Source organism: Gasterosteus aculeatus, chromosome 21, assembly GCF_964276395.1.
Source record: "Gasterosteus aculeatus chromosome 21, fGasAcu3.hap1.1, whole genome shotgun sequence".
Lineage (NCBI taxonomy): Eukaryota > Metazoa > Chordata > Actinopteri > Perciformes > Gasterosteidae > Gasterosteus > Gasterosteus aculeatus.
In genome coordinates this window covers 20,569,079-20,590,966 of record NC_135708.1, presented here as the reverse complement: position 1 = coordinate 20,590,966, position 21,888 = coordinate 20,569,079, and the positions used below count along the sequence as shown (strand labels likewise).

General features: G+C 49.7%; 3 protein-coding genes across 3 annotated transcripts; 1 reads left to right on the top strand and 2 right to left on the bottom strand.

The window, feature by feature from the left end:
* Window positions 1–1,121: 1,121 nt before the first annotated feature.
* Window positions 1,122–4,357, bottom strand: psme2 (proteasome activator subunit 2). Its single transcript, XM_040169913.2, has 11 exons — window positions 4,219–4,357; window positions 4,023–4,055; window positions 3,891–3,953; window positions 3,722–3,808; window positions 3,349–3,397; window positions 3,183–3,280; window positions 3,028–3,096; window positions 2,883–2,950; window positions 2,694–2,748; window positions 1,496–1,582; window positions 1,122–1,406 (listed from the first exon to the last, which is right to left on the bottom strand). The coding sequence occupies exons 1-11, from the start codon at window positions 4,264–4,266 to the stop codon at window positions 1,326–1,328; spliced, it is 738 nt and encodes a 245-aa protein (XP_040025847.1). The 5' UTR covers window positions 4,267–4,357; the 3' UTR covers window positions 1,122–1,325.
* Window positions 4,261–19,426, top strand: LOC120814843 (E3 ubiquitin-protein ligase RNF31). The gene is made up of 32 exons (XM_078096967.1): window positions 4,261–4,391; window positions 5,856–6,071; window positions 6,488–6,634; window positions 6,713–6,868; window positions 6,943–6,999; window positions 7,313–7,634; window positions 7,716–7,866; window positions 8,207–8,346; window positions 8,427–8,569; window positions 8,650–8,874; window positions 8,978–9,283; window positions 9,936–10,121; window positions 10,300–10,506; window positions 10,734–10,907; window positions 11,394–11,492; window positions 11,607–11,696; window positions 11,774–11,888; window positions 12,102–12,214; window positions 12,697–12,810; window positions 13,099–13,147; window positions 13,319–13,406; window positions 13,524–13,689; window positions 14,861–14,891; window positions 15,211–15,272; window positions 15,590–15,712; window positions 15,797–15,977; window positions 16,127–16,287; window positions 16,785–16,863; window positions 17,149–17,238; window positions 17,358–17,744; window positions 17,889–18,004; window positions 18,163–19,426. Exons 2-32 carry the CDS (start codon window positions 5,871–5,873, stop codon window positions 18,313–18,315), a joined length of 4,632 nt encoding a protein of 1,543 aa, XP_077953093.1. The 5' UTR covers window positions 4,261–4,391; window positions 5,856–5,870; the 3' UTR covers window positions 18,316–19,426.
* Window positions 18,884–21,762, bottom strand: emc9 (ER membrane protein complex subunit 9). Its single transcript, XM_040169917.2, has 6 exons — window positions 21,501–21,762; window positions 20,951–21,160; window positions 20,684–20,760; window positions 20,534–20,603; window positions 20,243–20,337; window positions 18,884–19,775 (listed from the first exon to the last, which is right to left on the bottom strand). Exons 2-6 carry the CDS (start codon window positions 21,143–21,145, stop codon window positions 19,595–19,597), a joined length of 618 nt encoding a protein of 205 aa, XP_040025851.1. The 5' UTR covers window positions 21,146–21,160; window positions 21,501–21,762; the 3' UTR covers window positions 18,884–19,594.
* Between the last annotated feature and the right edge of the window lie 126 nt (window positions 21,763–21,888).

Below are 21,888 nucleotides of genomic sequence, written 5' to 3'. Positions count from 1 at the left end.
CATTAACAAGCAGTCACCTCCCCCTGCTGGCTGATGAAGGGACACCATCAATGTCTGGAGATAAACACGGGCATTAAAGGTACGATCATATTTATTCTTTAAATGCCTTTAAAGATGAACTTTTAAAACCCGGATGAAAGTAATTGTTTCACTTGAACCACATGAGAAAATAATGTTAACATTTTTTTTTATTCAGTAACTAAATGGCGAAATACAAAAGCTATATTTAAGTAACTGAATTTTGTCATTGTTCTTACAACCCAATGAAGCTTTGATCTGCCTTATAGAAAGCAGGACAGACTTTTTATTTTAAAGAATCAAGTGACGTCATTAAATGTCCAACAGAGACCTTTTAAAGAGATTCACTCCTAAAATATGAAACACTTTAAATTCAATATTTCAAATCAAATAGTGCACCAGTTTTTTTTTGCTCCAAATTTTAGCAAAAGACCAAAAGTGACCAATAGTTTGGTAATCTCATGTTTTAAACATCAGACAATGTCCAGTTAGCGTGTCGGTGCTCTATGTCGTGTCACGTACAGTCTCACATCAACCCCAGGTGATCGCAGAGGAACGAGTCCTCCTTGAGGAACTCGACCATCTCGGAACTGGCGTTCCAGTTCCCTGAAAGCCCTGAGACGTCCACCACGACGTGAGTCTCCGTCACCTCCCTCGGGCGGAGGAACTCCACGCCCTCGTCTTCCACGTGAGCCACAGACAGAAAGTCGCCCCTCTGGATCTCGCAGTGAGGGAGGTGAAGGCCAAGCACGGATGTATTAGTATTTTTCTTGATATTCAAAATGTCTCTGGATATATAACCGAAAAGGAGACCCGGGAGCGGATACTGGACCCTCCGGAGGGAAGAGGGGCCCCGGAGAACCAGAAGCAGGACTGAGGGGACTGTGAGACCCCGCTGCAGTAGAATGAGGTTTTCTAAAGGGACTCTGGTGGGAGGAGACACTTCCACTTTAGTCCACAGGGGGCGCCAGTCTCCTCCTCCTCTCACTTAAAGTAAAGTGTGGAAGACTTGATTTAAAAAGGCAGTCAAGCATAATAAAGGTTCAACAAAAACATTGTCACATATTATAAAACCCCTTTTTCTCCATAAATGAAAATCACAGTTTTAAGAACAAAGAAAACTTCTTTATTAATTTCTCTTAAAACCTCGGACTATTTAAATTAATGCGTGTGTCGGTGGAAAACCAAAGTGTCAAACAACAGCAGAGATGATTAACTTTCATAGTTATTCTTTTAGCAGAAGAAGTCCCCCCCACGCAGCATGATTGATGCAGATGATTGATTATTGATATCGGTCCCCTCCAGCCTCAGTACATGGGAGGTTTCTCTTCTCCTTTCGGATTGGTCACCTTATCCAGATTCTTGCTGACGATGTCGTACAGCTCGGCCTGCGGGGACACGGGTACAAAGCACCGTTTAATTCTTCTTCTCCGCTGACATCAGGACGCAAACACGTCTCACAGAGATCTGGACTCACGTGGAAGCCGCGGATGTCGAGAACCACGACTCTAACCTCGTGGTAGATAGACTGGTCCTTCTCGTGGACCAGCGAGCGGTAGTCCATCTGGAGGTGAAGAAAGACGCGTTAAAGGGCGACTTTTTCATTTAATCTAAGCTTTAAAATGTGTGATGTTTAAGATCTGGACACAATTTTACTACTAAAGGAAGCATTGGGGCACCTTTCCTATGCTAAAGGAGCTACTGGGGACGCATTGGGGCACCTTTCCTATGCTAAAGGAGCTACTAAAGGAAGCATTGAGGCACCTTTCCTATGCTAAAGGAGCTACTAAGGACGCATTGGGGCACCTTTCCTATGCTAAAGGAGCTACTAAAGGAAGCATTGAGGCACCTTTCCTATGCCAAAGGAGCTACTAAGGACGCATTGAGGCACCTCTCCTATGCTAAAGGAGCTACAAAAGGAAGCATTGAGGCACCTTTCCTATGCTAAAGGAGCTACTAAAGGAAGCATTGAGGCACCTCTCCTACGCTAAAGGAGCTACTAAGGAAGCATTGAGGCACCTCTCCTATGCTTAAGGAGCTACAAAAGGAAGCATTGAGGCACCTTTCCTATGCTAAAGGAGCTACTAAAGGAAGCATTGAGGCACCTCTCCTACGCTAAAGGAGCTACTAAGGAAGCATTGAGGCACCTCTCCTATGCTAAAGGAGCTATTATGGACGCACTGAGGCACCTTTCCTACGCTAAAGGAGCTACTAAAGGAAGCACTGAGGCACCTTTCCTACGCTAAAGGAGCTACTAAAGGACGCATTGAGGCACCTTTCCTACGCTAAAGGAGCTACTAAAGGACGCATTGAGGCACCTTTCCTACGCTAAAGGAGCTACTAAAAGACGCATTGAGGCACCTCTCCTATGCTAAAGGAGCTACTAAAGGACGCATTGAGGCACCTCTCCTACGCTAAAGGAGCTACTAAAAGACGCATTGAGGCACCTCTCCTATGCTAAAGGAGCTACTAAGGACGCATTGAGGCACCTCTCCTATGCTAAAGGAGCTACTAAGGACGCATTGAGGCACCTCTCCTATGCTAAAGGAGCCCGAGTTAGCTCAAGCTGCTCACGGTCGTCTTTCTATCAAAGGAAGCGGAGCGTTGTTGGGGGACTACTTTCAGCGGCGGATGTATCCACATGCGGTGTGGGGCTCATCTCCATCCACACTCACCACATGAGTCTCCTTGGAGGCTTTTCCAACAGCATCTCCCCTCTCTGAGAAGTACCTGAATAACTCAACAGGAACGGCACAAGTTATGGAACGCACCCCGAAGCTAAACGCACCACAGCTACTGTTCTACGGAGCCCAAACAGCTGGTATCTCATCATACTTCATCCACTGCTTTTACACCCGACCCACTTGTTGATGTTGGTCTGAAAAGCTTCCACCTTGGTCCTCACCGCACCGATCCGCTCCAGGATCTTCTCCTGCGGTGGAACAGAATAATGATTAATTGCTCACCCAGCGTTAAGCGCGTGGAGGAGGAGGAGGACGCGAGGCGTACCTGGACGGCGACCCCAAAGTCATTCCCATCTTCTATCTTGGGGATGAGGTGCTGAATCCAGCTGGAGACCTTGGGTATCACAGCAGAGAGGAACTCACGCGGCCGCCTCCATTAAAGAATTTGCGTCGTGCTGGATTTAACGCGAGTCAACATACGGTGATGATGGTCTCCCTCAGGGCGACGATCTCCGGCTTCACCTTCTCCAGCAGCACCAGGATCTTCTCGTTGCCCTCGATGTAGCCACACTTAGGAGCTGCAGGACAAACACCACAAACTGCTGTTGGCTTTCTGCGCACATTAAAAAGATCAAACACATTTTACCTTTCTTCTTTTTCTTCTCATCATCGCCGCTCTTGTCCGTCTCCATTTCCTGCAACATAGATTCTTAACGGTCACAATCTTTTCACTGACGTTTTCTGTTATTTAGCTCTAAATCACTAAAAACAGGAAGGGTTTTTAGACTAGAAGGTACGATTTAAAATCTGCTAAAAAACAGGACAGAACACAGTGGCTGCTCCCATTGACGCCATTTTATTTAGCGGACCACAATGCATTGCAACTGTACAGGTTGCGGAGGTGGACTTTCTTAAATGAACACAACACCAGTTTGTTTAAGGCCATTTTAAATTCTGTGGATGCACAGACGTGAGGATGTGATCCCTGAGGAGGAGGAGGAGGAGCTGTGAGACCTCACCTCCTCATCTGTGCAGGGAGGCTCCGGGATGGGGATGTCCAGAGGAGCCTTGAGGGAGGACATGTCCGTGACGCTGAACGCCGGGTCCTGAACAAACAAACACACCCGTGTGGGAGGAGGAGGACGCACACATGAGGCGGGTCCTTGACCTTGGGGGCAGAACACTGACCTTCAGCAGAGCGTCCAGCTGGGCGATCCTCTGGGGGATGTAGCTGGAGAACAGGGTCTCTGCCTGTGGAACACCTGGTTGGTGATTATTGTGATTAAATAACAACAAACAGCAGAATAAATGGGAACACACCTCATGGTTCAGGCTCTGCTGGAAGCTCTCCACCTGTTGAGAAGAAGGAAACCAGGTCGGTTTAAGCTGCTGACTCATGGTGCTGAGGAGTTTCCTCTCAGAACCTCCCCGCCTCGCAGACCTCGTGTTCGTGGTTCGAAGGAACCATCCGCAGTTAAATGGACTTGGAGATGTTTCAGTCAGCAGACCGACTCACCTTCGCAGCGTTCGCTCGGCTCATCTTCAGGCTGGAGTTCTTCGACATGGCGACTCCGTGAAGTCCAAAGAAGAGTTTGTTTCAGGCGGAGAGACGACGACGCGGCTCGCGGATTTTCCTTTATTTTTATTTCCTCGTCAACTTTGCTTTCGGTTTCATCGTCCCGTGAAGCGGTAGGCGCCTCCCACCGTGTCCCTCCGCCGCGGAAAGTAGGACGCGTCTCTATTTTAGGCGTCAACGCGCGCGCTTGAGACTTGTGGTTTTTTTTTAAGTAAAAAAAACACGACAATATTTCAATGAATAAAACTAGACAATATTACACAAATACATTCCACATTTTTTCCACATCACTTTTAAGATGGCACAACGCGTACCTTTGTAAAGAGTGTTTTTTTGTTTAAATGTATGCCTAAATGATAAAAAGCTGTTGTAAATGCAGGGGTTGCAGGAGATAATTAAGTTATTCTGTACAGTTGTGTATTTTCTTTTCACTTTCTGTTGATATGTCATATTTTCTTTTTCACTAATGAAGAAATAGATGAGCTCTTGATTTTGAATGTGGTACATTTACGGTCAATCGTGGTGGTATTTTGTTTTGATGAAACTCTATTTGATTTAGTTGCATTCATTTATTTAATTGAATGTATTTAATGTGTTTACATTTCTTACAAGAACAAAGTTGGGGACTCCCGCTTTTATTTCGAAAAATTAATGTCGCGACAGGAAGCGAGGCGGAACCTAAAGCGTCAAACTGGAGTTCCGTGCTGAAGGGACGCTGTTAGCTCCAGCACAACACGGAACTAGTGTAGGTGACACATTAACCGCTGACGTGCATTTAAAGAATATGTAATTCCGTTAACATACAATCTTCTCACTTTTAAACGGAGTAAAATCAACCGTCGGAGCTCGCGACCTCGGTGTGTTACATCAGCAGGTGACGTCATCGTGTTTCTGATGAAAGTTTCCGTTTCAACTGTGAGGAATTGTTTACTCGTTGGCTTCAACTCCGATTGAAACACCTTTTCGTCGCGAAGAAACGTTCATACGAGAGTTGTTCTTATGCTTCTGTGTTCGGTCGGTTAGTGTGTCACACTAAGATTAGTCCGGGTTCCAACGCTGGTCATGTGATCAAAGGTGAAGCGCGACACTTACTTTATTTATTTAAACATTTTACATTGTTTGGTTCAAGGGAAATGATCGAGCACATTTTAAGCAATACGATGATCAAAAGTGCTTTGCGTAAAGAATTAATAAAACAAAAATTAATTTAATATAAATCTATAAATGCAGTAGATTTAAGTAGTAGAACAATTTAATTGAATTTAGTCAAATGTATTTCATCCAGATATTTGCATATTTAGATTATTAATGCTATTTCTCTAATTCCTTTAATTTCTCAGTTAAATTTAACTTGACTTCAGTCATGGGTCCATATAAAAAAAAATAATTACATTACACTTTATATATTATAAACTGTATATTTCTTTTTTTAACTTCAGATTGCTCTAAAAGTGTCAGAGCTTTGACAAAAATGTTTTATGGTTTTTGTTGAAACTGTTGCAACGGAAAGAACGCGGCTAATTCTCCCGTACGTGAGTCACAGCCAGAAAATGTTCAATTGTTTCCTCTTCCTTTAGTTTTACTGCACAGCGATGAGCAGCGGCGCGTCGGGGCAGATGGAGGAGCTGAGGAGGAGGTCCCAGTCGCTCCTCTCCTCCTCGGGTTCGGCCCAGGACGTGAAGGCCGAGGTCCAGACCATGGCCGGCGTCCTCCTGCCCCTCTCTGAGAAGTACCGCCTCCTGGGGGCGGAGACCATGTTGAGGGAGAACACGGCGTGCAGCAGCACACTGGAGGTGCATCAAAGCTTGAATACATACGTCTCAGAAACCTGTGCATCTTCTACTGAAAGGAAAGCGTCTCTTCCTGTTAGGAGCATGAAGGAACATCGAGGTGGATTTGGATCTGATTCATTCCCGCCGGCTCAAAGCCACGGAACGATCCTTTAATGGTCCAATTTAAAGAGATTTAAGAGTTTTAGTGAATCAAGTTTACACTCGGTGATGTCAAATCTTTCCTGTGATGTCTGGTGACTTTGGGATTTATCTTAATTAAATGTTTTGTAGGTCAATACGTTCTAAAAAATGATCTCAAATCCCTGTTTTTAAAAATAATTTATTTATGTTTGTATTGTAGTTGAGGACTTGTAAATCAATATATCTTCTCTTCAGTGAGTTGTTACCCCCCCCCACACCCACTGTTTCCTCCTCAGGTCCTGGAATCCTTGAGCAGACTGGTCAAGGCCTTGAGCATCCTGGAGAAGTACGGCTGTAACCTGACGAGTCCCGCCCGGCCCAGATACTGGAGGAGCGTCAAGCACAACAACCCCGTCTTCAGGAGCACCGTGGACGCCGTGAAGGTGAGTAGAAGCACCTCCCCCCCGCCCGCCCCCCCCTCCGCGTCAGAAGGGCTACTCAAGAGTGTGACCCCCCCCCAGGGAGGCCGGGCCGTCCTGTTCCTGTACGGGTACACCAGCCAGCAGGCGGATGGCCTCAGCTTCCCCGACGACGTCAGCCAGCCGGACGCGGCGCACGTGGCGGCGGTGACGCTGGAGGTCATGACCTTGCGCACGGAGGTGGACATGCTGGTGAAGGTGCGTGCTGCTTCGGTTGGTAGAAGCCTGGAGGTCAGCTGGGGGCTAAAAGGTTCCTTTTGTTCCTTCTTTAGGGAACCCATCCTCACCCGGAGAGCTTCAGAGACGTCGTCCCCTTCCTCGTCCCGCCGGTCCGTACCAACGCGCCCACGCCGCTGCCATGTCATTCAAAGTCACGCCTTCTTGTTGGGGCCGTGTTAAAAATAAACCGTATTATTGACTTAATAACATTAAAACATCTCTACAGTTTTAACCCGTTCAACAGGTCACATGACATTAAAAAAGTCACTATATCCTTCCTTTCCTGTTTTTGTTTCAAAATAAAAGCCCTCCTGCTATATACACACATATATATATGTTTGTGTGTATATGTTTATACGTATATGTGTGTATCAATGAGAAGTATTGATTGATATATGTGTTCCTGTGTGCGTTGACGTGCAGGAGGAGCTGGTGCCGGAGGTGCCGGAGGCGCCGGAGGTGCCGGAGGTCGTCGGCGTCCCGAGTGGAGACCAGCAGCCGGGGGAAGAACCCAGGGTCCCGTCTCCACCCCCTCAGCCCCCCCTGGGCTCTGGAGGAGAACCCCTGAGACCCTCGACAGGTGAGCGCCCCCCCATAGGGGACTGTAGTCTGTGCGGCGCCGCCCCGTCGCTGGTCTGCCCGTCATGTGACGGTCAAGCTTTCTGCGACGCCTGCGACGACCTCTTCCACCGACACCCCTCCAGGGACCAGCACAAGAGGGACCAGCTGCAGCAGCCCCCCCCAGGTAGGTCAGGCCCCCCCCCCAGGCTGCAGAGTCAGGAGTGCTTCCATATTCTTCTACTCGTTCCTCTCCGTGTCTCCGCAGGAATCTGCACCATCTGCGGGACCTCGGCCGTGCACGCCCAGTGCTCCACCTGCAGCCAGAAGCTGTGTGAGAACTGTGACCAGCTCTTCCACTCGCACCCCGACCGCCGGGGGCACAGCCGGAGCCTCGTGGCAGCCCCCAAAGCCTCCAGGTGAGGAGGGACCAAGAAAAGAGCCGCGAGGAGCCAAAAAGATCATTTAATGCAGAAAAGTGTTTGTAGCTGTGATGAATCTAGTTAGACTTAGAGTTTTCTTTTATATTTCATTTGATGACAGGATGCAAAGTAACTTCCTCCAGAACATTTGAATTGTTTTTCTTTATTTTACTTTTATTTTCAGTTAAATTCTTAAGGATACTTTAGTCGATTGGCTGTTTTTGACAGAAGATTGAGATAAAAGTAGAAACGTTTTCACAGAATCTTCTGTATAGTTTTGGTTGAAGGAAGCTGATTGGTCCTCTCTGTGTCAACACATCTGTATCCACATGTTCAGCCCCTCCCTCTCCCCGTGGCAGTGCGCCCGCTGCACCACGGTCAACGCCACGCGGGCCGTCCTCTGCGCCACCTGCGAGCGCCCGCGACTCGCCGCCGCGCAGGAGACCCCGCCCCCCGTGCCCCCGTCTCCCAACACGGGTGAGACTCCCGACCCGACTTCACTCACTCAGCCGCTTTCAGAATAAAGGTGACCGAGCGAACCCCCCCCCCCCCCTCAGAGTGGCGCTGCAGGAGCTGCACGGTGGTGAACCAGGGCAGCAGCATCCTCTGTGAGGTGTGTGAGCGTCCCCGTCTGGCCACCCGCCCCCCCGCCGCTCCGCTGCCAACCAGCCCGGGAACGCCGCCCGAGTCCGGAGACAAGGTTTGACCCCTTGAAGCTCTGAAGAACGTTGTAGTTTTGTCGATCGGTGAAGGTAAACCATCTGCCCCCCCCTCCCTCAGTGGATGTGCCAGTTCTGCACCTACGTGAACGCCAGCCCCGCCGTGGTGTGCGAGATGTGCAACCTCGGCGGGTCCCCCCCGGCGTCCCTGCAGCAGACCCCGGCCGGCGCCAAGGACCAAGCGGCGTCGCCCCCGAGGCCCCAGCCGAAGGCCCGGGTGGACGTGGAGGTGAAGAGGCAGAAGATGATGAGGGACGACGGCCTGCGCCTCGTCCAGCAGATCAGAGTAGGTCACCGTGACAACAGTTGCTAAGCTCAGGGGTCTGCAGCAATACGAGTGAATCAATAAAGGAGCCAACATGGAGGTTCACCCCGCGTCTCCTGCACAGGAAGCGGAGAAGCGCGGCGTCAGCGCCGAGGAGGTGTACGCCGCCATCGGCATGTGCGGCGGCAGCAACACCACGAGCCCCTGTGATTGGCTGACGTCGGAGCTGCCTCACCTGCTGGACGAAATCTGCGCCATGGCAGCTTCCGTCCAGGTGGAGAGAGACGGCGAGGGGGCGGAGCCGAGCGCTCCCGTTGTCAAGGGCGACGGCGCCAAGCTCTCCAGAGCCGAGGCCAAGCTGGCCTGGTTGTCGGCGGGAGGAGACACCAACAAGGCCGTGACGCAGCTGCTGAGAGACAGACAGGTCAAGGTGGGACAACGGCTGCATTCTCTGTGGTGACCAGCAGGGGGCGACGCCTCTGCTCCCATAGACGTCTATGAGGAAATGACTCTACTTCTCTGTAGTGACCAGCAGGGGGCGACTCCTCTGCTCCCATAGACGTCTATGAGGAAATGACTCTACTTCTCTGTAGTGACCAGCAGGGGGCGACTCCTCTGCTCCCATAGACGTCTATGAGGAAATGACTCTACTTCTCTGTAGTGACCAGCAGGGGGCGACTCCTCTGCTCCCATAGACGTCTATGAGGAAATGACTCTACTTCTCTGTAGTGACCAGCAGGGGGCGACGCCTCTGCTCCCATAGACGTCTATGAGGAAATGACTCTACTTCTCTGTAGTGACCAGCAGGGGGCGACTCCTCTGCTCCCATAGACGTCTATGAGGAAATTACTCTACTTCTCTGTAGTGACCAGCAGGGGGCGACTCCTCTGCTCCCATAGACGTCTATGAGGAAATGACTTGATTTATTCCCTCAGTAAACATTGTAAACATGAGTTCATGGTCTGAACTCTCTGGTTTCACGTCTTATTCAACACAGCATGACGTTCTTTTGTATGAGCATCAAGCGGCGCCGCGTGAGTCTTTGCGCATTGGAGCTGATCCGTGTCCCGTGCTTGGTGCAGATGAAGGAGCTCCACTCTCTGGGCTTCAGGGAGGCGTCTCGCTGCGAGGAGGCGCTGAGGCTGAGCGGCGGCGAGGTGAAGGGGGCTTTGTCTCTGCTGCAGCGCCCCCTGCTGGAGCCCTTCCACCAGCGGATCTGGACCGACCAGCCGGAGCCGCCGATCGACCCCCAGCACCCGGACAAACAGGTGTGTTCACAGCAAAGACGGAACAGGAAGTCCAACGCGTCGCGTCTACGTACACGTGGCGTTAAAGACGGATACCTACAGCTCCACCCGCTCGTCCCACGGCTCCACCCTTTTGTCCTCTTAGGATTCCTCACAGTCTGTCTCTGTTGTCTCCTCGCCTCCTCCCGTCTCCCCTCAGAGGACATGCAGGCGTCTGCTGGCGCTCTACGAGCTGCCCAGCTGGGGGCGCTGCGAGCTGGTCCTCTCGCTGCTGCAGGAGCCGGGCGTCACCTTCTCGCTGGAGGACGTGGTGCAGGCCGTGAAGGAGTCGCACGACAAGGACTTCATCAAGCGCCTCCTCATCAACGAGTGCCCCTGCTGCCTGAGCCCCTTCCCCCGCAGCAAGGTGGGGGCGCGCCGCACCACACGCTTCTACGCATGAAGCGACGGATTAGAATTAGAACGTAGACAAAGATAAACTACCAGAGCAGGAAAATACAAAAAAGTCTCAACAAAGTGCAGTTTGAGAAATATGAAGCAAGAAAAACACCAAAACAAGCAAAAGGAATATGTGGGTAAATAAAGACATGTAATTATATGAGCTGTAATTTGACCCCCCCCCCCCCCCTTCAGATGCAGTCCCTGACCTCCTGCCAGTGCTCCGTGTGCCACGAGTGCTTCAGGCTCCACTTCACCATCGCCGTGCGGGACAAACACATCCGGGACATGGTGTGTCCCGTCTGCAGCGAGCCGGACATCAACGACCCGCAGCAGCTGGACAGCTACTTCTCCACGCTGGACATCCAGGTGAGGCGGGCAGGGCCGAAGCGGTTTAAAGGGGGACCATTGAACGCCTTTGCCGTCAACCGAAAGCACGTTTCCTTCAAACAGGCAGCGAAACTACACCGTTCACCACAGTCACAAGCTGTACAATCTCTGTACATCGGTAGATTTTCATCTTTACAGCGGCCCTTGAACACAACGTGTAAGAAACGAAAGAAACATTTTATTTTACACGTCTCATTGAAAATCTCACTACACAGAAAAAAAGTTTCCTTTCACCAGATTCTGTAAAAACACAAAAGTCTGAGCGCCTCAGTGAAACTATGACGTCACGATCGATTAATGAGAACTAGTCATGTGACCATGAAGCTGTGAGTGGACCTCAGGAAGTGACCACAGAGCAGAAACTATATCAGATGTTACTAATTATGACTCACTTGTCTGTGTAGTTCACACAAGGAATAGAAATAACTACTAAAATGTCCTTTTTTGTTTGTCTTTGTCTTCCAGCTGCGTAACTGTCTTCAGCCGGACGAGTACGAGCTGTTTCACAAGAAGCTGACGGAGCACGCGCTGATGAAGGACCCCAAGTTCCTGTGGTGCTGCCACGTGAGTCCACGCATTCATGTTGTTGTTGTAAATAAGAATATTTTATTGTCATTAATAATATTATGATGTTCCTGTTGACGTCCCCCCCCCCCCCCCCCCCTCTGCGCCCCCCAGTGCACCTCAGGCTTCATCAACGACGGCGACCAGCTGAAGGTCACCTGCCCGTCTTGCCACCAGAGCTTCTGCGCTCAGTGCAAGAAGCCTGTAAGTATCTGTGCCCACGTTCCATAGTGAGATCAGAAGGTTGCATTCAGCAAACTGAAGCCCCCCCCCCCCCCCAGTGGGAGGCGCAGCACCAGGATCTGTCCTGTGAGCAGTTCCAGCAGTGGAAGAGGGAGAACGACCCGGAGTACCAGAGGCAGGGCCTGGCCGGCTTCCTCCGGGACAACAGCATCAGTGAGGACCCCCCCCCCCCCACCCCCTTATTCCTCCTTTATTTATGCAACACAATGAGGCTAAAAACACCACAAGCAACACGCCGTGAATATCCATGAATCTGGATCAATAATCATCAGCATAAAGGTTTCTGTGGAAGTCTGGTACCTGAGTGACCCCCGTCCCCCCGTCCCCCCCCGTCCCCCCGTCATGGCTGTGTTTGTCCTCCTGCAGCCTGTCCGTCCTGCAGGTTCCAGTACGCGCTCACCAAAGGCGGCTGCATGCACTTCAGCTGCTCGCAGTGCCGCTACCAGTTCTGCAGCGGCTGCAACAACCCGTACCACAAGGTGACACCGTCACCTCCACCCGCCCCATGCTCTCTCTATTTATTGATATTTTATGACTATAAACTATTAGTCTGTCGGCCTTTTGGGTTTTAACAAGAAACGTGCAGATATTTAGACGTGTGCGTGTAGCTGAATATATTCAGGACACACATTAAAATAAGGATTTCAATTCCTGTTTCTGGCCCAGATTTTGTTTGTAATTATTATGTTGGAGTGTTCGAGAGCAGGAGCTCCAGCTTCCCAACTAACTGTTTTTGAGGATATTAAAAACCCACAATGGAGGACTGTATATTATGTCATTGATTTGATCTCATATTTGCATACTGTAATAAATGTATTGTGTTGTGGTCTGAAACCTAAATCAATTATTGTTTTAAAAACTTGTGTCTGCAGATCCCAGCATTTTATTTAGGTGTTTGCTTTAGGCTCCTCCTCCTTTTGGAGGCGGGTCAAGCGTGACTGTGTTTGCTTCTGCCCTGCAGACGGTCTGTAAGGCGGCGCAGTGCATCTGCCCCGGGCTGCATGCTCATCACCCGCGGGACTGCCTCTTCTACCTCAGGGACTGGGAGCCCCCCCGCCTACAGGCTCTGCTGCAGGTCCTCCCCCCTTCCCCCATCATGCTACGCTACGAGCTAAAACCACTTGCCTCTTTAATTCATTCATTGTAATAATGTTAAGAAAATTAAAACTTACCTTTTCAGCGCTAGAAATAATGTTTGAGCTCTGTGATCAAATGTCACTGCTTCACCAAGCAGAATAACTGAGGTCAGCTGGTACCAGCAGAACAATACTGATAGAAGTAAAGCCAAAGCAGCTGTTAGATTAAGGTAATTAATCACAAATACAAACCGAAGCGTATGACTCCCTTGTTTTTGTGTCCCCAGAGGAGCGGCGTGGACTTCAACACGGATCCTTCTGACGGATCTCAGTCCGGTAAAACGCCGCCTTGTGTTTCCTTCAGGGAGAAAAACGCACCCTGCAGCCATTACATAACTTATTAACATCTTAAATGTTATTTAATTCTTCTTTTTCTCTCAAAAGCTCATTTGAATGTCTGTTTATCTGATATTTATTGGTATTATTGATGGTTTCTCTGTGACCCAGAGGCTTGCTGTGTGATGGAGCAGAAGGACGATAAGGTGGAGTCTCCGTGTGGCCTCTGCACGCAGCCGGGACAGGCCGGCCTCTGCGAGTGAGTGACAGCTGCTACAAAGTCATGCAAAAAACATGCTAAACTGTAACTTTATTAACACGCTACAGTCTTAATATAATGATGAATATATGAATGATATTTATACTTCTACTGCAGGAAGCACTACAAGGAGTACCTGGTGAGCCTCATCAACGCCCACTCCCTGGACCCCGCCCCCCTCTACGAGGCCAGCGAGGTCATCAGGGCCTGCGAGCGCTACCTGGTGGACACGCAGAGGGGGGGGGACGAGGACGAGGACGTCTTCCTCGCTCGACTCCTCAAGGTGAGGCAACCACCTTGTGGGGGCGGAGACTAATCCGGCCAGCTCCTCGGGGGTGGAGTCACTGCTGCAGTGGAAATCCCCTTTTTGCATCGCCTTCAAAATAAAAGCAGAAATGTTAAACACATAATGCAGAGTACATTTCTTTGTACTAATGATGGTGTTTTCTCTCCAACCCACAGAAACTGATGGAGGTTCCTCTTGGGGAAAAAGTTCCTCGGAACAAATAGAAGTTTTTGCAGCAGATCTGTTAGTTTTTAATTATACGCAAGTCTCCAAATGTCGGCTGTGTTCCAAACGTCTTAGTTCCCATCGTCATGACGATGACCTGATTACCAAATGCTTCGCTTCTTTGTTATCTCGGTTTTTCATAGATACTTATAATACATATTCAGAGGAATTTATTTGACGTGTGAAATTCAAATATGATGATTTGTTTCCACTTTTTGGAAATGTATGTTTAAAATACACAGAAAGAAATCAGAAATATAAAGGGTGAGAATATTTGTAATCTGTTGGTTTTATATGCGACTGGTGAATAGATGAATAAAGAAATGATTATTTTGAAGTGTGTTTGACCAACTATTCTTTATAATACTACATTGAGTGGTGGTGTATTTCTACTCTAATTTATACTTCCACTACCATTTAGAATGAATGTTCTTCTCCATCTGTTAAAGTTATTATTTACTTTACATATAAAATATTAAAACAATTTTCACCACCTAAAATTACATTATATACCTCTGAGATGTAGTACAGTAAAAAGTACTAGCTGATTATACAGTTTCACTCCAGTAAGGTGATACTGCAGTATTTATTTGCTTAGTGTAGTATTCTGCATATTATATCGAAATGTACTTATTCTACCGCTGGATGAGTATAACGTGGGTCACGTTATATGTTTATATGTGTGTGTGTGTGTGTGTGTGCGTGCGTGTGCGTGTGTGTGTGCGTGCGTTCCCGTGCTCGCCCCCTGGCGGGGACGACGCGCACGCTGCGGCTTCCTGAAAGTCACGTGACTTCGCAGAAAAGGAGCGCCTGCAGAGCGGCACTCGGGTATCGGACCGCAGCACCACCTCGGTCCGCTTTAGTCCTCTTCAGTCCGCTTTAGTCCTCTTCAGTCCGCTTTAGTCCTCTTCAGTCCGCTTTAGTCCTCTTCAGTCCGCTTTAGTCCGCTTCAGTCCGGAGGAAACGAGAGCGAGGTAAAGGAAACCCAACTTCCTTAATTCCACACCTGTATTTAAGGACCGTGTGTGTGTGTGTGTATGTCTTTGTGTGTATCTATATGTGTGTCTGTGTGTGTGTGTGTGTGTGTGTGTGTACGTACGGAGGAGAGCCACACAGGTCGTCGTGTTGTTGTTGTTGTTGTTGTTGTGGTCTCGCGTATTTTCGAGGAAATGAGTTTGTTTACGGTCTCGAGCTTAAATCTAATCGATATTTGTACAGAAACGAATTGATGCTGCAACTGTGTTTAAAGTGTGTTTGTGTTGTTGTTGTTGTTGTTGTTGTTTATTGTTACAGGCGTCATGGCAGCGGGGAGAACGAGGTCCACGCGCAGACTGCGCTCGTGGATCGTCGAACAGGTGCGTGTGCGCGTGCGCGCGTGCGAGGGGGAAGGAAAGGAAAAGTACTTCAGAGCCTAAAGTACTCTGTTAATGTAATAGTACTAAAACCACCCTGTCTTAAGTACTCTGAAGGGTACTAATACCACACAGTATGAAGAAGTATTAAACTCAGTGTACAATAATAACAGTTATATTTCCGCCTGTATTTCATTGTTTATTTGTGTACATTTTAATATTGTTTACCTGCACAGACGTGTAGCTGCTGCTGTAGGAATGGACCGCCGTCCACGTGTTAGCATTCTGACACGCGTGTGTACTGTATGTTACTGGTGCAGGTGAGCAGTGGGAAGTACCCCGGTCTGGTTTGGGACGACGACCCCAGAACCATGTTCCGCATCCCGTGGAAACACGCCGGGAAGCAGGACTTCAGGAGGGACCAGGACGCCGCCATCTTCAAGGTCGCCGTGTCCCGCTTGTCTCCAGGGTCGTGGGGGGAAAAAGGCGGGGGCTGACCTCTCCGTGACCTCGTTCTCTCTCCGCAGGCGTGGGCGGAGTTCAAGGGCAAGCCGACGGCCGGCGGCCAGCACAGCCCCGCCTCCTGGAAGACACGCCTCCGCTGCGCCCTCAACAAGAGCCCCGAGTTCACCGAGGTGACGGAGCGGGCGCAGCTGGACATCTCCGAGCCGTACAAGGTGTACCGGCTGGTGCCCGTCAGCGAGCAGGGTGAGGAGGAGGAGGAGGAGGGGGAGGAGGGTGGGGAGGAGGAGGAGGAGGAGGGGGAAGAGGGGGAAGAGGGGGAAGAGGGGGAGGAGGGGGAGGAGGGGGCGGAGCGTGGATCACACATTTATCTTCTGAAGCTCTCCTCCTCGTAGGCCTCGTGGTTCCTGAGAAGAAACCCAGAGCGAAGGCCCCCAAGAGGCCGATGAGGAGGAGGAGGAGCAGGAGGAGGAGCATCAGGAGGAGCAGCAGCGAATCGGAGAGCAGCGACGTGGAGGTGAAGCAGATAAAGACGGAGGAGGTCCCCTCACAGCCGGTGAGCTTCAGGGTTTCATGCTTCTAGTTTTTACTGCTCAGCTGGAGTCAAAAGGTCAAGAAGTCACGTGAATAAATAAACGAGGTCGCGTCAGAAAACCACGTCAGTCATTTTAATACAACACAGAAATAAAGAGTCCTGACCCCTGAAATAATACCTAAATAAATGTAAAATTATTAAATCAAAGTCTTCGTGAACAAATAAATGTGGATTCATGACATACGTCCCATTTAATAAATATAAATAAATAAATGTATCATTAAAGTCCCCTTAAATATTCCAATTATTGTAGAAATCAAAGTTATGAATAAAGAAATCATGCAACCATGAAATAAATGTCCTTGTGAATAAATAAAAGTCCCCTGAAATACACATGTGGAATTATGAAGTAATAATCTATTTTTAACTCAACATTTAATTCCGGACGTATTTCTACGGTACATCTATGTATTTTGTGATGACACGGACCTCCCTCTGTTTGTGCGTGTGGCCGTCAGGGTGTCGAGGAGGTTCTGCAGTGGCGGGACGCCCCCGTGCCGATGGAAGAGCCCGCTCAGGCCCCCGCGCCCTCGGACGGTGAGTTCAAGTCCCGCCGGTTCGATCAAGACCAGTTCAGCTTAAATTTTGGCTGCGTTTGTTTCCACGCCGCGTTGACGCGCTATGACGACGTCATCCGGGGGTCGTGGTGGCGCAGGGGTTAGAGGTGGTGGTTGGTGGTCGAAGTGTCCCTGAGCAAGACACCTGACCCCTAATTGCTCCCCGGGCAAAATGTGAAAAAAGCGGCGGGTTTAAAGTGTGATTCAAGTGGCTTCGGATGAACGCGTCGGCTGACGGACCTGTGATGTTCTTCATTGCCATCAGGGACAGCCGGCCGCCTCTCCCCGTCTGCAGCGGTCAACGAGCTGCAGCTCGACGTGCGCATCGAGGAGAGCGTCGACGCTCCGGTGGGAGGTAACGAATAACGAAGCCCCTACAAAATAAAAGCCTTTTAGTTTACTCAAACGCGTCTTCAGTGCGGAAGAACAGAAAAGATATTTAAAAAATGATCTGCGCTCTTATTGTGTCTGCAGGTCAGGACTCCTTCAGCGTGGCGGTTCACTATTCAGGCGTCGAGGTCCTCCGGCGTCAGATCCACAACGACGACGTCCGCATCACGTACCTGCCCCCCTCCCACGCCCCGCCCACGCCGGCCGTCACCAAGGACCGCTTCCCCCGCGTCCAGCTGCCGGAGCCCCCGGCGGGCCTGGCGGCGGGCCCCCAGCGCCAGGCGCTGCTCACGCTGCTGCCCTTCATGGAGAAGGGGGTGGTGCTGACCGCCACGCAGCAGGGCGTCTACGGCAGGCGCCTCTGCCAGGGGCGGGTCTTCTGGACGGGGCCGCACGCCGCCGCGGGGCTTCGCAAGATGGAGAGGAACGCCGAGCCGGCGATGCTCTTCAGCAAAGACGCCTTCAGGCAACGTGAGTCATCGAGTTCTGTTGATTCCCAAAGATTCCTCTAAAAACGAGAGAATATTTATTTATTTATTTATAAACTCTTTCATGTGGTTTTATCTCATCATGAGTTCATGTTGGAAACGATGCACTTTCGTCTCTTATGATCAGAACTTGACGCGTTCCGCTCCAACGGCGGCGCCCCCCCGCGGTGCGGCGTCACTCTGTGCTTCGGGGAGGAGTTGAGTGACGGCGAAGACCCGACGGGGAAACTCATCATAGTTCAGGTGAGTCCTTCGTTCCTTAAACAGGTGTTCGATGTGTAAATATGGAATATTCTTCTGCAGTGGATTTAAGTTGTAGAAAACAACTTCTGACTTACGGTGAATTACCGTAAGCGATTATTACTGCCTGATGAAGTCACCTGACCCGTACCTGCTCTCAGGTGGGCTTCCCGTGGGCGGAGCAGCAGCTGCTCAACGCGCGCTCCTTCTGCGAGTCCATCGACATCCTGCAGGCGCTCGCCAGCGAGTCTCCGCTGGGGGAAATCACGCTGAACCTGGTCACCGTCCCTCCGGACGCCTGCGGGTTCGCCTGAGCCCACGACGGCCTCCCTTTCAAAATAAGAGCCCAAAGGGCCGAGCGATGAGGTCGATCACCTTGAACGTACCAACTATATAAAAAAAGGGACGTCGTCAGATTCAAGATTTCGGCTAAAATAATTAATTTTCCTCATATCGCTCGGCCCTGACGGTTTGCACTAAACAAATATAGCACTTATGAAAAACAGTTTTATTCAAGTCAACATAGTACTGGAAGCACTACGCGTAGAGCGACACTGAGGGGGTTCCACTACGGACGATCAGGCGACTGATCGACTTTTAGGAGCTTCTCCATCGTGACGCTCTTGGGTTTTTGTGTCGTCTCGTTCTTCCTGGAAATATGTGTTTCTGCTCTGAGCCAGCGGTTCCCAACCTGTGGGTGGAGACCCTCACAGGGTCGAAAGAAAAGCAACGGGAAAATAATTCGTCCTTTTTTCATCAGCGGGTGAAAAGAAAAGGTTGAGAAGTGAGCAGCTGATGATTGTGTTTGTATTGAAGCACAATACGAACCGTTAATCTCACATAGGGGTTGAAACGTCACAAACGACTCTTTAGAAGTTATTCTTTGTTGGCTTTAGTAGTTTTATACCTTGATACATTTTACAAACGTGGGTTCAAGGTCACATTTGTGATCATGTCTTAGCTGCTTTTTTTTTTTTTCCACAAAAGGAAAAATGTAATTTTCTATATTATCTAACAAGACTAATGCATTTAATTATCTACATCATGTCGAGTTACAAACCATTTCAGAACATTGTACAAATGCTTTTAAAGCTCATTACATCTACCAATATTAAGACTGCATATTTCATTAGTGATGTAAACTACTTTTAGCTCCGTTACAACCACGAAACATTTGGGGCTTCAAACATTTAACAAAAAAAAAAAAAAGTAAGGAAAAAGACCAAACGGGACAAGAAATACAAAAAGTGCGTTAAAATAAATGTTTGTGTTGATTTTTTACTTTAAACGAGGAGGCTGTTGGAGCACAAGGCACGGGGGGGGGGGGGGGGGAGTGTATATTAAGCTGTACATATTCTGTTCATGCATGTTCTATGTTATGTCCCTGTTCAGAGGTGAAAATGCATTAAAAGACAAACGGGTGCATTTATGTCAATAATGTCACATGACCCGTCCAGATGTTCCCCTCGTTAACGTCACATGACCCGTCCAGATGTTCCCCTCGTTAACGTCACATGACCCGTCCAGATGTTCCCCTCGTTAACGTCACATGACCCCTCCAGATGTTTCCCTCGTTAACGTCACATGACCCCTCTAGATGTTCCCGTTGGCCGGAGAGGCGAGCTCGGCGATCTTGTTGTTCAGTTTCTGGTTGGTCCAGTCCTTCGTTATGTCGTCCAAGTGGCCGTCGAAATCGACCAACAGCGACTGGTCGCCGGCCTCCAGCAGCTGAGCGGCTATCGCCTGAGTCTCCTCCCACTGACGCAGCATTATCCTGAACGACACGAACATGTTACAAGATTATTACTAATGAATTAATAAATAAATAGACAGAGAGAATAAAAAGGAAGATCAACACTACGAAATGCAATTACCAGCTCACCTCCACGTACGGACCACGGAGGATTAGACGGGCTGTACTTGTATAACCCGTCTTTAGTCTTCCCACCACTCAAAGCGCTTTAACGCCTCATGTTTTCATTCACACCTGCCCATCGTACATCACACAGCAGCCGCAGCTACAGGAGCAACGCGGGTCAAGTGTCTTGCTCAAAGGACTCGTCGACGTGCAGGTTAGCCGGGATCGAACCGCCAACCCTGATAGGAGGAGGACGACCCCCCCCCCACTCACAAGTAGAGACGCCGTACGCGTCTCCGCTAGAGACGCCGTCATTAGACCATCAAATTCTCGTCAGTTCAAGACGGATGTGCCAATCTGACGAAAACGCCCCTCCGACTTACGTGTGTTTGTCTTTGAGCGTCCACCTTGAATCTTTGCGCTCGTACATGACGATGGGAGGAACCCGGTAGTCTGAAGACATCTTACTGCCATCAAGCTGCAGAGAAAAACCACGTATTCATCAAACTGATCCAGGTGAAAAAAAATAGATCTACTTCTTGAATCTGCCTACAACAGAAATGCTGTTTCAGTGACATTAAAAGAGACGCAAGAGCATCTCACATTTACTACACAGGCTGATCACTGGCTTCTCACCTCTACAGGTAACAAAAGGAAGGTGTTCACATTCTTACCATTAACAACACGGCGTTGTCAAACTGCTCACAAATCTTATCAGCTATCTTTAGCGCGCACGGAGTCGGGCTGGACAAAGGGAGACAGGTTCACGGGTTAGTAAAACACCAACAGGCGCATCCGGTGTAGAAAGAAAGAAAAACACTCGCCTGCTGTCTGACACGCAGGCGTTGGCTTGATAGTATCCCACAATCCTTTGCTGTGTCTGTGAACACCACGCGTCCACCTGGAAGAAGAATATGACGCATCGCTGTAACGAATCTATCCAACAGGCCGCAGAAGAATTGATCCAGAACCAGGAGATGGATTCATAGCAGAACACGGACAGCGGCTTGACTGCTGAAGTGCAGGATGTGTAAACACACACACACACACACACACACACACACACACACACACACACCTGCGTCCTTTACCTGCGTGAGGGCCAGCTGGCTGATGGGAGCCAGCGGCAGGTGGGAGTGGAGCAGCGGCACACAGTCCGTGACGCACACGGCGCCGCCCGCGGAGCCGGAGGACAGCAGCAGCCCGTTGATGCTGCAGCGCGGGAAGACGCAGGCGTGCAGGTGCATCTTGACGTAGGCGCGGCAGGACAGCTCCACCTCGCCCATGACGACTCGCCGCGGCTGTGAACGACACGCACACGGTCACGCAGGGAAACGGAGGCTGGACACGCTCACCTGGTCACGTGTTGCCGTTTACAAACACAACAAACCCGCCGTCGTCGCTAACGTCGCCTGCCCGTTTTGTCCCGTAACCCGGATGTACCGTCGGCCGCTGCTTTACCGCACGCTAGCATGTAGCATGCTAGTCAGCTAAATAAAACCGCTAACGTTAGCCCGTTGCTGCTTCACCGTGCACTAGCGTTAGCATGCTAGTTGGCTAAAGTTAAATAAACCAGGTAGCTGGCTACCGTTAACTAGCGTTAGCATTAGCATGCTAGCGAACCGATCACAGCGGACTTACCTTAGAAATACAGAAAACAGAACAAGCGTGATGCTCACAAGACACTTGCACACTTTCCGATATTTAAATATGTCGGTTCATTGAACGTTTCTGACGGTGTTTGACGCTTCTGGAACCGTCACGCTTGCTGACTGAGAGAAAAACTTCTAAACGGCCACTTCCGGTCCCGCCCATCGGCGTTGAAGCAATTAGATTGGCCGAGAGATCGATCTTTGAGATCCCATTGGAGCAGCAAGGTGACGATCTGTTCAGCGATGTGGTGCTTGAACTTTACAGCAGGGCGCCTCCTAGTGGAGCTTAAGGGTTATAGAGCAGCAACAACTAGTAAAACATAAAAGCCTTTCATGTACTTATGCTGACCATCACCAAACAAAGACTCGGGATCAGA

Coding starts and splice junctions, on each gene's coding strand:
- psme2 (XM_040169913.2), bottom strand. CDS start 4,266: ATGTCGAAGAACTCCAGCCTGAAGATGAGCCGAGCGAACGCTGCGAAG. Junction 3,809..3,890: donor AGCTGGACGCTCTGCTGAAG/GTCAGTGTTCTG, acceptor TTGTTTGTTCAG/GACCCGGCGTTCAGCGTCAC. Junction 2,749..2,882: donor TTTCAGACCAACATCAACAA/GTGGGTCGGGTG, acceptor TGAGTTATTCAG/GTACTTCTCAGAGAGGGGAG.
- LOC120814843 (XM_078096967.1), top strand. CDS start 5,871: ATGAGCAGCGGCGCGTCGGGGCAGATGGAGGAGCTGAGGAGGAGGTCC. Junction 13,407..13,523: donor GGACAGGCCGGCCTCTGCGA/GTGAGTGACAGC, acceptor CTTCTACTGCAG/GAAGCACTACAAGGAGTACC. Junction 14,892..15,210: donor CCGGAGGAAACGAGAGCGAG/GTAAAGGAAACC, acceptor TTATTGTTACAG/GCGTCATGGCAGCGGGGAGA.
- emc9 (XM_040169917.2), bottom strand. CDS start 21,145: ATGGGCGAGGTGGAGCTGTCCTGCCGCGCCTACGTCAAGATGCACCTG. Junction 20,604..20,683: donor GCCTGCGTGTCAGACAGCAG/GCGAGTGTTTTT, acceptor CCCTTTGTCCAG/CCCGACTCCGTGCGCGCTAA. Junction 19,776..20,242: donor ACGCTCAAAGACAAACACAC/GTAAGTCGGAGG, acceptor CGTGTCGTTCAG/GATAATGCTGCGTCAGTGGG.